Source organism: Urocitellus parryii, chromosome 1, assembly GCF_045843805.1.
Source record: "Urocitellus parryii isolate mUroPar1 chromosome 1, mUroPar1.hap1, whole genome shotgun sequence".
Lineage (NCBI taxonomy): Eukaryota > Metazoa > Chordata > Mammalia > Rodentia > Sciuridae > Urocitellus > Urocitellus parryii.
Genome location: NC_135531.1, coordinates 56,285,929 through 56,300,765, shown reverse-complemented (window position 1 = coordinate 56,300,765; position 14,837 = coordinate 56,285,929). Strand labels below are relative to the sequence as shown.

Genomic DNA, 14,837 nt, shown 5'->3' with positions numbered 1-14,837 from the left:
TTTAGATTTGTTTTTCTTTGCTTGCTCTAATGTTTGCCAGATTTTTACTCTTTACATAACCACACACATACTGTTAAGAATCTTCATGTGCAAGATTTTTTAACTAAGTCCAATGAAATATGAAATCCTGTTCATTCGAAAGTATGCAATGACTTTTTTTTTTACTGTTTTGGTGCCCATTCCTACATACTTCATAAATTCTTCACAGTAGTGCTTTGCTTCATGATTAACATGAAACTTATTTGTATTCTCTAATAATATTCCACTATTAGGCTCTAATTTCACCTCCTATCTTATCCCTTAGTCAAGAGAAATGTAGTTATTTATCAATGGAAATATACTGAAAGTTCATAACATAATATCTCTTTTCTTTTGGAGACAAAATTGAAGGAAGAAAAATAGAGGCACTATTTTAAACCTCTATATGACCTATGAGTATATTCTTAGTTTAACTCCCTTGCTTTTTTGTTTTAAAAAATGCCCAACCAGAAATGAGGTCATCTCATACAGAGTATATTGCCTCTTCCAGGTGAATTGAATGGGTTTCCATGCTATTTAGATGTCTGGGGATTTTATTCTTTCACTTATTTGACCACATGATGTGCAAAGCATGTAAAATGTACACACTATGTGAATAGTTGTTATGCTGTATTGTTAAGGGAGTGACAACAAGGGGAAAGTCTGTACGAGTTCAATACAGAGGTAGTCTTTTTTTAAAAAATATTTGTTGATTGACTTTTATTTATTTATTTTATTTATTTATATGTGGTGCTGAGACTTGAACCCAGTGCCTCACAAATGTCAGGCAAGTGCACTACCATTGAGCCATAGCCCCAGCCCGGAGGTAGTGTTTTTTAAAAATGTTTTGGATCCATAGTTGGTTGAATCTGCAGATGTGGAGCCCACAGATATAGAGGGCCTACTGTACATAGTGCTTAATTGTTTGTGGAACTAATATTTGTATAAATTGTACTATACATAATATCTATATATAATAGAAAGTATAAGAAAGTGCTTTGGAAGTTGAGATGAGAAAAATGACACTTCTAACGTAAGTATCTGGCAAGGAGTGTCTTTTGGGGACTTCCAGAAATGGACAGAATTAAGGCAAAGATGTTAGAACTAGTTTTCCAGCAGAGGCAGGGGTAAAAAGAGGAAAAATTAACTTCATGGCAAAGCAAAAGGTTTGACAAAAGGTTTGACATGGCAAAGTAAAAAGTTTGACTAGTTCAATGACTGTGATGGCCTGGCATATGACTTCTCCAGATACCCAGTTGTTCCCATTGATATGGTAAGCTATCTTAAATAGCAGCATCATTAAAAAAGATCTACAATGGCCAAGTTGGTGTGGAAGATAGTCAAATGAGTGGATCTGGTCACAAAGAAGGTGTTCCACAGGGTCATAGCATTGGCTGGCATACCACTCACAACACCAAGATATAGATGGCAGATATCAGGTTGGTACTTAAGGAACTTTGCAGGTACCCCATGGTCACATTATTCACATGGAGAGTTGAAGCAGATTCATCAAACTTTTCTCCTCATTAACATGCTTAAAATACTGAAGTATGAAGTATTTTTTAAAAATAATTATTAGTACTTTTTTTAAAACACCTTTATTTTATTTGTTTATTTTTATGTGGTGCTGAGGATTGAACCTAGTGCCTCCCACATGCTAGGCAAGTGCTCTACCACTGAGCCACAGCCCCAGCCCCAATTATTAGTACTTTCGTAACATTTGATATTTGAAGCATTATTTCTTAGAAGGTAAAAAAGTGGAGCTAGAGAATAGAGCTCCTTGCACTTTGCATATGTTGTCCTAACTATGTGTGTTTTCACAGATAGCTTTCCATGATCTTAAAATGATCTCACAACTCTTAAGAAGTGCAGTGATCTACAATTTTTGACATGAGAAAATAAAGGAATGGATCTAGGCAACTATTTAGGCTACTCAGGCATAGAGCTATGAGATAGGCACCATATAAGCCATCAGTAGTGTTGTAGTAGTAGGTCGCATGGTGGATGATAAGTATAATATTGCTTGGAGCAAAGCAAATGGTAAAAATCACAAGGATAAGGAGACTTGCCTTGATATAACTCAACCATCTATGATCATATGTTCCAAGTTTGTGGATGATGTTTGTATAGCAGTAGATTATAACCACAAATGGAATTAAGAATCCAAAAAAAGCTAAGGAGATAAAGTAGTAGAACTGGAAGAGTGGTGAAGACTTCTCACATGTGTTGTAGACATCATGGCAGGTGGTGATATCCAGCTGGGGAAGATAATATTTCTGCTTCATAATGAAAAATGGCAGCATATATAAGAAAACCGTTATCCACACCAGTCCACATGCTAGCAAAAAATAGGTGCGCTTGGGCAGTCTTTGGTATATGAAAGGATGGACAATGGCCAGGTAGCGGTTAAGGCTCATGCAGGCAAGGAGCAGAATGGAACAATATATGTTACCATAAAAGATGACTGTGATGGCCCGGCACATGACTTCTCCAAATACCCAGTTGTTCCCATTGAAATGGTAAGCTATCTTAAATGGCAGTGTCATTAAAAAAAGAAGATCTGCTATGGCCAAGTTGGTGTAGAAGATAGTCAAACGAGTGGATCTGGTCACAAAGAAGATATTCCACAGGGTCACAACATTGGCTGGCACACCAATCACAAATACCAGGATATAGATGGCAGGTATCAGCTTGGTACTTAAGGAACTTCGCAGGTACCCCATGGTCACATTATTCACATGGAGAGTTGAAGCAGTTTCATCAGGGCACTTCATTTTTACAGTTGTGGTGGCTCCTGTCCAGCCTTCTATGGCAGAGGGGGGAAAATCTTCAAAAGAATTTGGGGGAAATCCATGAAAGGTCTTAATAGTTAGGGTTGGTTTTACCAAGTTGTCTGAAACATTTTCCTTGCCTGTAATGGAAATATTAACATATGATTTAGTGGAAGGCAATATCATAAAACTAAGTGCTTTGTACTACATAATTTCTGTAGTTGTAAAATTTAGGGTTATTTTTTATTTTTAAAAAACCATTATAGATCAAGCAATCCTCAGGCATGTATTTAGTACATATAATATGCCCTAGAACCATGTTATCCATGTATGAACATAAACTAGATGGCAGCTCCTTGCCTGTAAGAAGTTTATGATGCTATTGAAAGAAACAAAAATCGGCCAACAGAACATTATAGGCAAGTGCTATGTTGACTATAAGCTCTATAGGTATTCAGACAATAGCTAACAGATTTGGGCATTTAAACAAAATGTCAAGGAAAAGACAAAACTGAGTAAAGATAACCATGGCTTATAAAGAGATGGAATTTATTTTTATTTATTTTTTTTTTTTTTAGAAAGAGTGAGAGAGGAGAGAGAGAGAGAGAGAGAGAGAGAGAGAGAGAGAGAGAGAGAGAATTTTTCCAACATTTATTTTCTAGTTCTCGGCGGACACAACATCTTTGTTGGTATGTGGTGCTGAGGATCGAACCCGGGCCGCACGCACACCAGGCGAGCGCGCTACCGCTTGAGCCACATCCCCAGCCCCAAGAGATGGAATTTATAAATAGATTAATTTTATCCTGCTGGTGATGCATGGGCAAAGGCATAATATAGGCTGGCATAGGATCTGGGAATGCGAGATGCTAGTTCAGCATATGTTTATTGTATGCTTATGTGCCAATGGTATAAAATTTTCAATGAACTCCATAAATACAGAAGTTGCATGTACATCTTTGAACAGAGGAATGACCTTTGTGCTAGAATAATGGTACTCCTACACATAAAGATCCCACCTGCTAATCCCTGAACCCTCTATGAATATGTTACCTTATATGATAAAGGGATTTTGTAGGTATAAATAAGAGACTTGAGATGGGAAGAGTGTTCTGGATTGTCCAAGCATGGGCTAAATGTAAGAGTCCTTATAGGAGGGAGGCGAGGGACATAGAAAGATAATGTGTGCTACTTGGCTTTGAAGATGGAAGAAGGAGCCATGATCCAAGGAATACAGGAAGTTTCTAGAGGCTGAGAAAAGGCAAAGAAGCATTCTCTCCTACAGCCCTGCCAACACCTTGATTTTAAGACTTCTGAGCATCAGAAATATCAAATAATAAACCTGTGCTTTAAGCACTAAATTTGTGATTATTTGTTATAGCAGCAATAGGAAGCTAATATAATCGTGATTTTGACCTCATGTTTAAGATGACTTTGGTGCTACACATACTAGAGAATAGATTGTAACAGGAAGAAATTGGAGACAAGGGGGCCTGATAGGAGGCTGCTATTATTCAAACTTTAAGGAATGGTGATTAACCGAACTAGAGCAAACAACATGGAAAGGTGGTGAGCAGAGCTCACAGGGACTTCACATCTGACAGCAGTGGAAGAGCAGGAGGCCAGCTGACTCAGAGGTGCCTACTCTAGATGACTTGACAGAGGAGGATGCATTACCTGAATTTAGGACAAGAGACAAGAAGCAGATAAGGGAGAAATTAAACCCTGTTTTTAGAATTACTGAGGTGCAGTTGCTGATGGAATGCTGGTATGTAAAATGCCAGCAACTGGTTAGATAACCAGATGTGGAATCCAAAATTCCAGGAGTCCAAATTAGAGGTAAGAATTTTTTTAGTCTGTACAGAGGCCATCATTTAATTTAGAAGGAGTGGTAGATATGGCCTACCAAGAGATGTGAGAAGAATCCAAAGGCTGACTAAGGAAAATGCCAGGTATTAAGGGGAGAGAAGACAAAGGAAGAAAATCAGAAAATGAAATTGTTAAAATAACTTAAGATATTAGAAATGAATATTTTAAAAGGAATGAAACATATAAACTATATGCTATAAGTTTTTGGCATTACTTGGCATGTTGACATTAATAATCCTAATTCTTGAAAGGGCAATTTCAAAAATAAATAAACCTCAATATGTAAACCTTAATATGCAAATAAGTTTCCCATAAATTCATTCTGGATGTTTATAGAGAATACATTCTCTCTGATTTATAATATGACCTTCTAGATGTATGTGCCTTTTATGCCTTATAAAAACCTCTTGTCAATTTAAAATGCCAGTACTCTGCCAGGTATAACTCACCACATGACCTCTGAATTTCTTTGTGTTGAATACTTGAGGTTAACTGTGGAAAGCAGTATGGAGTTTCCTTAGAAAATTTGGAATGGAATCACGATTTGACCCAGTTATCCCACTCCTTCGTCTATACCCAAAGGACTTAAAATCAGCATACTACAGTGACAAAGCCACATCAATGTTTATAGTAGCTCAATTCACAAGAGCCAAGCTAAGGAAACAACCTAGGTGTCCTTCAACAGATGAATGGAATTTTTAAAATGTGGTATATATACTCAATGGGATATTACTCAGACATAAAGAAGAATGAAACTATGGCATTTGCTGGTAAATGGATGCAAATAGAGAATGTCATGCTAAGTGAAATAAGCCAATCCCCAAAACTAAAGTCCATATGTTCTCTCCGATATGTGGATGCTAACCCACAACAAAAGATGGTGGGGAGCGGAAGAATAGAAGTCCATTGGATTAGACAAAGGGGAATGAAAGGAAAGGAGAGAGGAATAGGAAGAATAGTAGAATGGATCAGACATAACTTTCCTAGTTTTGTTTTTAAATACACAACCAGGGTGACTCCATATCATATACAACCCCAAGAATAGGATCCTAATTAGAATGGGTTATGCTCCATGTATGGATAATATGCCAAAATATGTTCTACTATCTTATATAACTGAAAAGAACAAATTTAAAAAAATATTGAAGTTAGTGTCTACCAAATTGTCCATCATTCAGAGCCAGTTGCTCTTACTGTTATAATCGCTAGTGGCTTCCTCCCAGGGGAAATTGAAGCCTCCCTTATAACTCTGAGATTGCACAAACTGATTTCAGTGTGTAAGATGGAGAAAATGTGATCTGAACAACTGGAGACCTAAAGGTGATCAGATGTCACTAAAGGAAAGGTGGATTAGAGAAAAGGAAAGAATTTGGAGGGCAGCACTCTTCAGGGCCTGTGTTTAGACATGATCACTGAAGGGATGTTGTTAGACATTTGAACTCAATGCACAAATCCTTCATGGGTTTTTTGTTTTGTTTTGCATTTGGTAAAAGATCTTGGGTCTTATGTGACCTAAGGAGAGATAGATTCCTGTAAAGAAAGATAAGCAGAAAGCTAGAGAATGGTAACTGCAGACCATGCTGTACAAGAGATTTCCCCTCAGGATCTGATAAGAGAGCTGTTAAAACCAAGTGTTTGTTAGTTTTCAGAAAATCCCTGTGATTAAGCAAAACATGGTGCCTGTGGGCATGCTCAACAGTGACTCATTGGTAGAAAAGTTGATTCGAATCCAATTTTCCATGAGAATTCTGGATCTGATTCCACTTAATAAGTCTTTAGTCCTCAGAGCCTAATCTTAAGAATAGTGCTTATCATTAAGTTTATTTTTTAAGTTTATTTGAATTCTTTGTATATAGGTTTCCACTTGGCATCATGATTGTGGAATGATTTCCACCTGGGAAAAGGCCTTGGAGAGGGGCTAGTCCACAGGGAACAGATTTCCCCCACTATGGATGGGTTCTCCCTTTACATCTTCCCCTGACCCTGTAAAAGAAAACAAACGCAGTGCCCTTTACTTTGTCTTTTTTTGTGTGGGTGTGGATGGACACAATACCTTTATTTATCTTTAGGTGGTGCTGAGGTCAAACCCGGGGCTTCACACATGCTAGACAAGCACTCTACCACTAAGCTACAACCCCAGCCCCACTTTGTCTCTTCTTAAGTTCCCTATTTCACTTTCACCAAACCGTACTACCGTCTTTGAAGGAACCTCCCTCATCAACCTTGTTTCTCGCTGCAATGCTGCTCAACTTTTTGGTTCATTGATCCCAGAGTGACTACATGTTTATCCTCTCAAGTGCTACACTATCTGCAAGTTCCCTTGGCTCTCTCTGTGGTGACCTAATGACCTCCAACTCTCAATTTAAGCAACATTCCTTTACTCAAGGTTTTTGTGCTGGTGGTGATGGTGGTAGTGGTTTAATTTGAGGTGTTTTATGCCTTGTACCCCTACCTTTCCCACTCCTACCAATGTAGTGGAGTGTGACCTAACAGTAAAAAAGTTGTGGATATAGCTCCATCCCAAATCATGGATGGAACAATGAACTTCAGAACAAGTAGCGTAGCAGGCTAGCATTGTGATGGGTAAAACAGAAAACATTCATGGTAGCATAACAGTATTTGGAAACAGTATTTCTAAAATTATAAAAATTCATTTATAAGGGTAGAGAGGACTCCCTGGCACTATTCCATTTTGGAAATACTAATGTATTGGCATCACAAGCTACTAAAGGCAAATGACCCTTTCAGGCAATATTCTTGTTTCCCCCATTTGTGTCTCACCAGAAAGTATAAACACAGGATTTTTTTTAATCCCTTGAAAAAGTGCTGTCTTTCCAAATCAGAGGAAATTCCTAAGGAACACAGAACTTCTCACAGAGAAAGTTGTTTCTTGACTTAATTATAGTTGTCTAAAATCTTGACGAGGCAACACTTTTAAATATCAGGAGATATTAGTCTTTGATGAAATTTGACTAGTGAGCCAGGTGCGGTGGTGCTCACTTGTAGTTCCAGTGGTTCCAGAGGCTAAGAGGATCAAAGCCAGCCTTAGCAAAAAGCAAGGTGCTAAGCAACTCAGTGAGACCCTGTCTCTAAAATACAAAATAGGGCTGAGGATGTGGCTTAGTGGTCGAGTGCCCCTGAATTCAATCCCCAGTACCCCCCCCCAAAAAAAAAATTGACTAGTGCACAAACTGTAGATTCTGACTTCCATGATCATACCTTTTGATAACCAAGATCAGACTCTACGGTTTTTGTCAGATGCAAAGATTAGGTTCACTTGGCTTTTGTGATACAAACAAGTTCCCCACCCTCCTACTCCAGAAGAAAAGAGCTTACCACTTCCACAAAACATGGGTGACAGAAGAAGTAGTCCAGCAGCTGTAAAGATGAGGGCTTTCATTTCAGTGACCTGAGTCCAATTTCTCTAAAGTTATCAAATGTGTAAAATCACAGAGCACAGTTTCCCCTCAATTCCGTATGTTAGTAACAAAAGCTTGTCCTGTCCCTAGAAGTGTGCTACCCTGGCCTGTGCCGGCAGGAACTTGCCTGAGTCCTCTGCAGGGGAAGGATATGACCAACTCAAAGTTTCAGTATGCATGACTCAGGCTGAGCTTCTGAGCATGTTTCGTTATCCATGAAAAAAATCATTTAACTCTTACCCATACCCAAAAATCTGGTCTGAACAGATGCTGTAATTTTCACCTGGTGTGTTTATGTACATTTTTTAAAAACAACAGAAAGTAGAGAGCCCTTTATAAGAACTAAGCTGAAAAACAGATGCAGAGCAGCAGTTAGTTTTGAAACTGTCCCATATCTCATTTTACTCACTTTAAAAGTTACTTTGTAGTTGAACAGTCAGAAATTATCCTTAACTTTATTCTGCCAGCAATTTCAAATTTTAAGAAATAAAAATTGTTTAGGTGCTTGATTTCTTTGAAAATTCTGTGTTGCCAGACATAGGGGTGCAAGCCTATAATCCCCGAGGCTCAGGAGGCTGAGGCAGAAGGATTGGGAGTTCAAAGCCAGCCTTGGCAACTTAAAAAGCTCTAACCAAGTTAGCAAGACTCTGTCTCTAAATAAAATATAAAAAGGGTTGGGAATGTGGCTCAATGGTTAAGTGCCCCCAGTTCAATCCCCAGTGCCAAAAAGAAAAAAGAAGAAAATTCTTTGCCAATGTCATATTGGTCTGAACTTGTCACCAGTGGCTGGCCAGAACTTACTTTTATATTTGTTGTTGTTTGGAGAAAGAGGAGTCACTTGTTTGCCATAGTTCATGTGTTCTGAGCCATATAGTAACTCTACAGGGTCACATAACTAGAGAGACCCATCCCCGACCAACACTATTTGGTTGAATTGAAATCATAATGCAACATTGAAATTCAGAGGACTCCATAAGTGTTGGTTATACAATAAGATTTTTAAAATTGTGATAACATATACATAAGTAAAATTTTCCATGTTAACCATTTAAATTCATAGTTCCAATGTGTTAAGTATATTCACATTGTTGTACAACATATATTAAGCTTTCATGAGTAGTTATTTTCTGGAGAGTACAATTTAATGTACAATAAAAAGAAAGAAAGAAAAAGCTGCACTATAAATTTGCCTATAATTAATAAAATGATTAAACTCTAAGCCAGCCAGCCTACTGGCTATAAAAATATGGCAAAATCAGAAAATGAAATTTTGTGAGACTTAAAAGGTAAGATAAACTAGGAAGGAAGTGATAATATGTATAGATATCTTAATTAAGTTTAATCAAATCAAGATTTTTACAAAGATTGATGTTTCATACTTCAGCTAAATAATATATAACACAAAGCGAGATTGAAGCTATTATATGGCAAACAATAATTTTTAAAAATCATTAAGACATGAAGAAGTTTTGTTGTTGTTTAAAATGTTTCTAAGAGTCATCTAAATTCAGGAGTTTATGGCTTGATTTGCACATGCTCTGGTCATTTAATTCATTTGTAACTCACATGTTGAACCTGGCTGTTTAGATGAGGGTGGTGACCTAGCCATCCCATAGTCTTTTCAGCCTTCTAGTGAGTAATTGAAAGGAGACTCTACATTTTATTGTTGTAGTTGTTGGTTTGGGCAGTGCTTAGGGGATGGAACCCAGGGTCTCACATATGCTAAACAAGTGTTCTATCACTGAGCTATACCTCCAGCCCAGGATATCACTTTTACCTTGAATTTGTGTTTAACTTAGTTCCGCACGTCACACTTTAAACTGTTGATTTTGATTTGGCTTTGCAAAGTCTTGCTTTAGATTAATTTATAATATTTTAATCTTTTAAGAAGGATTATAGGATTGTGACTATGTTCTCTTCTGGCAGAAGTCGGAAGTGGTGCATCTTCTGCAGTAATCAGTTATAAATGAACATAATATCCTTCAAGAAAACCCTGAGATGGACATAAATGAACTTGTATGGAACTCAGTTTATAGGCTGTTCCTGGGGAGTGTTGGGTCTCTTTGGACTTAGAAATAGAGAACAGGTAGTCCAGTTTCTGTTGTCTCCTCCTCCTCCTCCTCCTCCTCCTCCTCCTCCTCCTCCTCCTCCTCCAGGCTTCTCCTCACCTTGCTTCCTGATTGACTATAACCCATCCAAAGTTTCATTTAGAAAGAGATGAAAAATACTAACAACTGGTGGCTCCCATGTGACAGCCATAACTAGAGATGATTGAGGAAGATATACCACGCCTTCCCCAGAACTCTATTAACAACAATGATGCAAAAAGAAATGGCCCATATTTTATCTCATTTTCAGAGCCCTTGGCACATGCAAGTTAGAAGCCTACCAGAAAAGCTGGTAAATGTTACTTCTTCTTCCTCCCCCTCCCCATCCTTCTTGAGTCCTAAGTGATGGAATTGGTTCTGTATGGTTGCAATACCAAGTCACTTGTTTCCATTTGTCACAGCCTTGATTCAGAATTTAGAACACAGCACTTAATCCCTACACATATTTAAATGTTCCCATTTTTTAAGTGGAATGTCATGTCTTTCCTGAAAATATTTCATTTCCTTGAATAAAAATTTCTTGCCATCTTGGATAAGTTTTTATAAATCTATCCAGGAATCCCATTTAATAGATCCCAGCACCACATTTGTAGCAGTCTCATCAGGACCAACCCAAAGGAAAATAGTGAAAATCATTCAGTACTTTTTCATTGCTGCTATCACTTGCTTTCAAATGCTAGCCTTAACTACTCTTTTCTTCTGTTGCAACTTAAGACCCCTACTATTGAACTTCTCCTTGATCATGTGTCTACAGCTAAGATTGCCCCAATCATAATTACTTTAAAATATGTATTATAATTATTTCTTGACACATCTGTCTCTTCCACTAGACTGTCAGGTCCTTGAGAACATTTCTCTCTCTCTCTCTCTCTCTCTCTGATAAATGCTGAATATCACTGTGTTTCCCTTAAATTTAAAATATCCCTTGGCACATAGTTTGGAACTGACGGTTTTTGAATGCTTAGGGGAGAGAGTATTTGACTAAGTAGCCAGTGAAGACTTTCTGGAGAAGGAAGCATTTGAATTAAGGCCTGAATGATGAGGGGGAAAGAGCAGCCACACAGAAAGGGTGGAGTGCTGTAGTCTGAAGGAAGCTGGTGTGAAGTTCTGGAACAGGGAAGCAGAAGGGTGTGAAGTGAAGCTAGAGGAGTAGGCAGATCATTGAATCCCCAAAGCCCATGAGAAGAGGCTTTGTGCTTTGTGTTTCCTTCCAACTGCAGGGGAAGGTTGGGAGAGGTTAGCTGATGAGTGGGATCATGAGACATATGTTTTGAAGATATCCTGTGGCTCTATGTCGAGAACCACCAAGGGACAGAGCAAATTTGGAAGCAGCAAAAGCAAATAAAGGGACCAGTGTAGCTGTCCACTTGAGAGACAAGGGTAGGCCAGACTCAAGGGAAGGAGCAAGGAAGGGAGACGTGGTCAGATTTGGACTCTGCTCATTAATAGCATGTGCTTTATATGGCAGGACTTGATAACTGTTGAATGAGAATTCGTGGAAGTTATAATAAGATGACTCTGAAAAGCGGTTCTTGATTCCATCCCATAACCACCTCTGACACTTTTCCTAGGATCTTGAGAGTGCTTCCAAAGTTCTTTGGCTGGATGAGATACAGCAAGCCATCGACGAGGCCAACGTGGATGAGGACAAAGCAAAGCAATGTAAGCACCTGCAGTCTTTTGCTTGTTTTTGGAGCTATGCCTGAAGTCATATAGCTTTTCATTCCTGGGATAATTTGGGCTCTCTTACTAAGTTTCAGTTCTTAGATGTGTACTTATATAAAAATACGATTTTGATTGCATATTTTCAGTGAGTAACTACTTTTCAGAGTCATCTTATTATAACTTCCACGAATTCTCATTCAACAGTTATCAAAATTTGATGATGTTGCTGAATAAAATCCAGGAAATTAAAAAAAATACTTTGTATGTTCTTGAATTTTGTAACTGAATCAAATCCTTTTTTTTTTCTTAATCCCTAGAAAACTAGCCCATACCTGCTCCATAAATGAGTATTCTCTTCCATGCCCTCCACTGCTAGGTTTTTCAGAGACACAGACTAATAGGGACTGAGGTAAGAGGGTGTACAGGTATATCTTTTTAAGGCAGGCTGACAGGAGCCAGGCCCTTATTCACTAAACATAAATGGGTGTGGTTACTGTCATGACCCCAGAGTCAGAGCAGTTTATTGGAATAGTTTTGGAGAACTATAGAGTTGTGCAACTGATCATGGTATTCCTAGAATAGAAATTGACTGGTAGTTTACTAAATTCTTAGTCTGTACAAGTATGTGTTAGTCAGCTTCTAGTTGCTATGGCCAAAATATCTGACAAAAACAACTGAGAGGAGGAAAAGTTTATTTTGGCTCAAGTGTCATAAGGGTAGTCCATGGTAAGCTGACTCCATTGCTTTGGACTCAAAGTGAGGCAGAATGTCATGGCGGGAGGACATGGTGGAAGAGTTCTACTCCATTTATGGTGTCCAGGAAGCAAAGAGAACAAGGGAAAGGGGCTGCGGGGAAGATGAACCCTTCCTAGGCACAATCCCATGATTCACCTCCTGCAGTAATTCTATTCAAACTAGAATAGACTAATTAGGTTACAGTTCTCACAATCCCATCATTTCACCTCTGAACATTTCTGCATTAACCCAGGAGCTTTTAGGAGACACCTTATAACCAAAGCATGACAAAATAGAAGAGTTCTAAGTCTAACTTGAAATATAAAGAGAGTCAAAGCCTCTCAATTCCCAGACTGGAGCTAGTTCGCAAACTCAAAAACCGTTTGAATGAAGGAGGAGACCAGGTCCCCTTGAAGAAGTATGACACCACACTGCCCCAAAATTATACTTTTAATCTTTCTATCATCCTTCACCAAACAGGTCTTGTTTGTACCAAGCTGAAGTAGGGGGAAGAGCATAATCAGACTCTGCAAGGACTGTTAGATACTGACTCTGAACCAACACTAACTCCAGGAGACCCACAGTGTCACTCTAGTCTACCACTCAGAGTAGGAGCTTTTGGAAGTCAGGTGGTCACTGGAGTTTTATTTAGTTCACACCTATCTCACAATGGATCCCAATGGGTCCCCAAACCCATCCTGTGGAACTTCCTCAGTTTTGAGGTGCCTAATTGGGATGGACACACTCAGCAACTGCATTTGTTCTAATGATTAAAGTCTTTATTTTATTTCAAACCTCAATCCCATCATTTTTATTTCAAACCTCAATCCCATCCATTTTCATGGGGGAATAGTAAGAAAATTCACCTGACAATTTGAAATAGCTTCTAAATTGATATTACTAACAATCTCCATATATAAATCTCTACATAAATTAAAACAAGAGTCCTAAAAGTATATTTCATTAACCTGTCCATACTTGGCATATTTAGATTCCATTGTAGCAAGTTAGCATGCTGTTGAAACTGCTTACTGTTACTTCACAGATGGACTTTCAAACTTTGGAAGCTTCTGTGAGGAACATCTGGTTTCTATTTCCTTAGCTTGGAAAAAAAATACATGTATTTCTCTAATCTGAACTTTATACACTTAGAAACTTTGAAGTCATTACTTTCCAGTACTCTACTACTCAAGGGAAAAAATACACACACACACACACACACACATATATTTGAGATGTTCACATCAGAGATCTAAATTTACATACAAAAAGATTACAGTTCAGATGGGAACATAGGATATTTAAATTTACATATAAAACCAAAGGCAGCCATAGTTTGAAGATAGCTACTAGATTGTAATATAGAAACTTCTTTTTCATTTTTGGTGGTACTGAGGATTGAGCCCAGGGATGCTTTACTACTGAAATATATCCCCAGTCTTTCTTTTTTTTTTTTTTTTCTTTCTTTCTTTTCCTGAAACAGGTTCTCCCAAAGTTGCCTAGGCTGGCTTTGAACTTATGATCCTCTTGCCTCAGTCTCTTGAGTCACTGGGCTTGTGCCGTTACCCGCTTGTGCCATCATGCCTGGTTTATATATAGTTGTTGTTACTTATCAGAATTTCTTGAGTTTTTATAATAGACTGAATAATGCAGACACCCAAATAGTCTAAAATGATCATGACTTTTTTCTTCACTATCAAGGTAGAGGTTATTGTATTCCTTTCATTCATTGTTCTTAGTTTGGCCTGCAAATGTTGGTTCTTTTTTCACACTGAGACTCATGGTCCTATAGGCAATAACAATGAGAGGTTTTCTTAAATATTTATGATTTTGTACTCCTTACTTGCACATCTGAGGGCCTATCTTATCCTTTTGCCCCGTCCCTTGCAAGGGTGGCTGCACTCTCTCCTACATTATACAACACCACGAAAATATTTTTTGAAGTTAACCATCTTATTCAGACATTGAAATGAGAATTTTTTGGGTTTTCAGCAGAAATTTAATCATACTTTTAAAAGTGTTCTTCATCCTTTCCATGAAGGCTTGAAACAGACTCTGGCCACATGTTGTAAGCATCTCAGATAATTTGATAAAAGAGAATGTGCTGGCCCATATATTTCCACAGGCAAGATTTGAAAGGGCAAGGTAACTCAAGTCTCCTTCATTTGGGCTCCATTTTCATTTTCAAGAAACTGCAGTTTCTAGCTTGTTTAAAATTTGCCTCAACATCGACTCCTTAGAGCAATGTTTCTCAA

General features: G+C 38.1%; 2 protein-coding genes across 2 annotated transcripts in view; one reads left to right on the top strand and one right to left on the bottom strand.

Moving 5' to 3' along the window:
• The window catches only part of Iqgap2 (IQ motif containing GTPase activating protein 2), a 285,734-nt gene that overhangs the window by 200,363 nt on the left and 70,534 nt on the right, over nucleotides 1–14,837 (top strand). The window contains exon 14 of the mRNA XM_026404122.2: nucleotides 11,754–11,844. Coding sequence (XP_026259907.1) covers nucleotides 11,754–11,844 — 91 coding nt within the window. The remainder of the gene's footprint in view (nucleotides 1–11,753; nucleotides 11,845–14,837) is intronic.
• On the bottom strand, nucleotides 1,878–8,055 carry F2rl2 (coagulation factor II thrombin receptor like 2). Its single transcript, XM_026404123.2, has 2 exons — nucleotides 7,992–8,055; nucleotides 1,878–2,929 (listed from the first exon to the last, which is right to left on the bottom strand). Exons 1-2 carry the CDS (start codon nucleotides 8,053–8,055, stop codon nucleotides 1,878–1,880), a joined length of 1,116 nt encoding a protein of 371 aa, XP_026259908.2.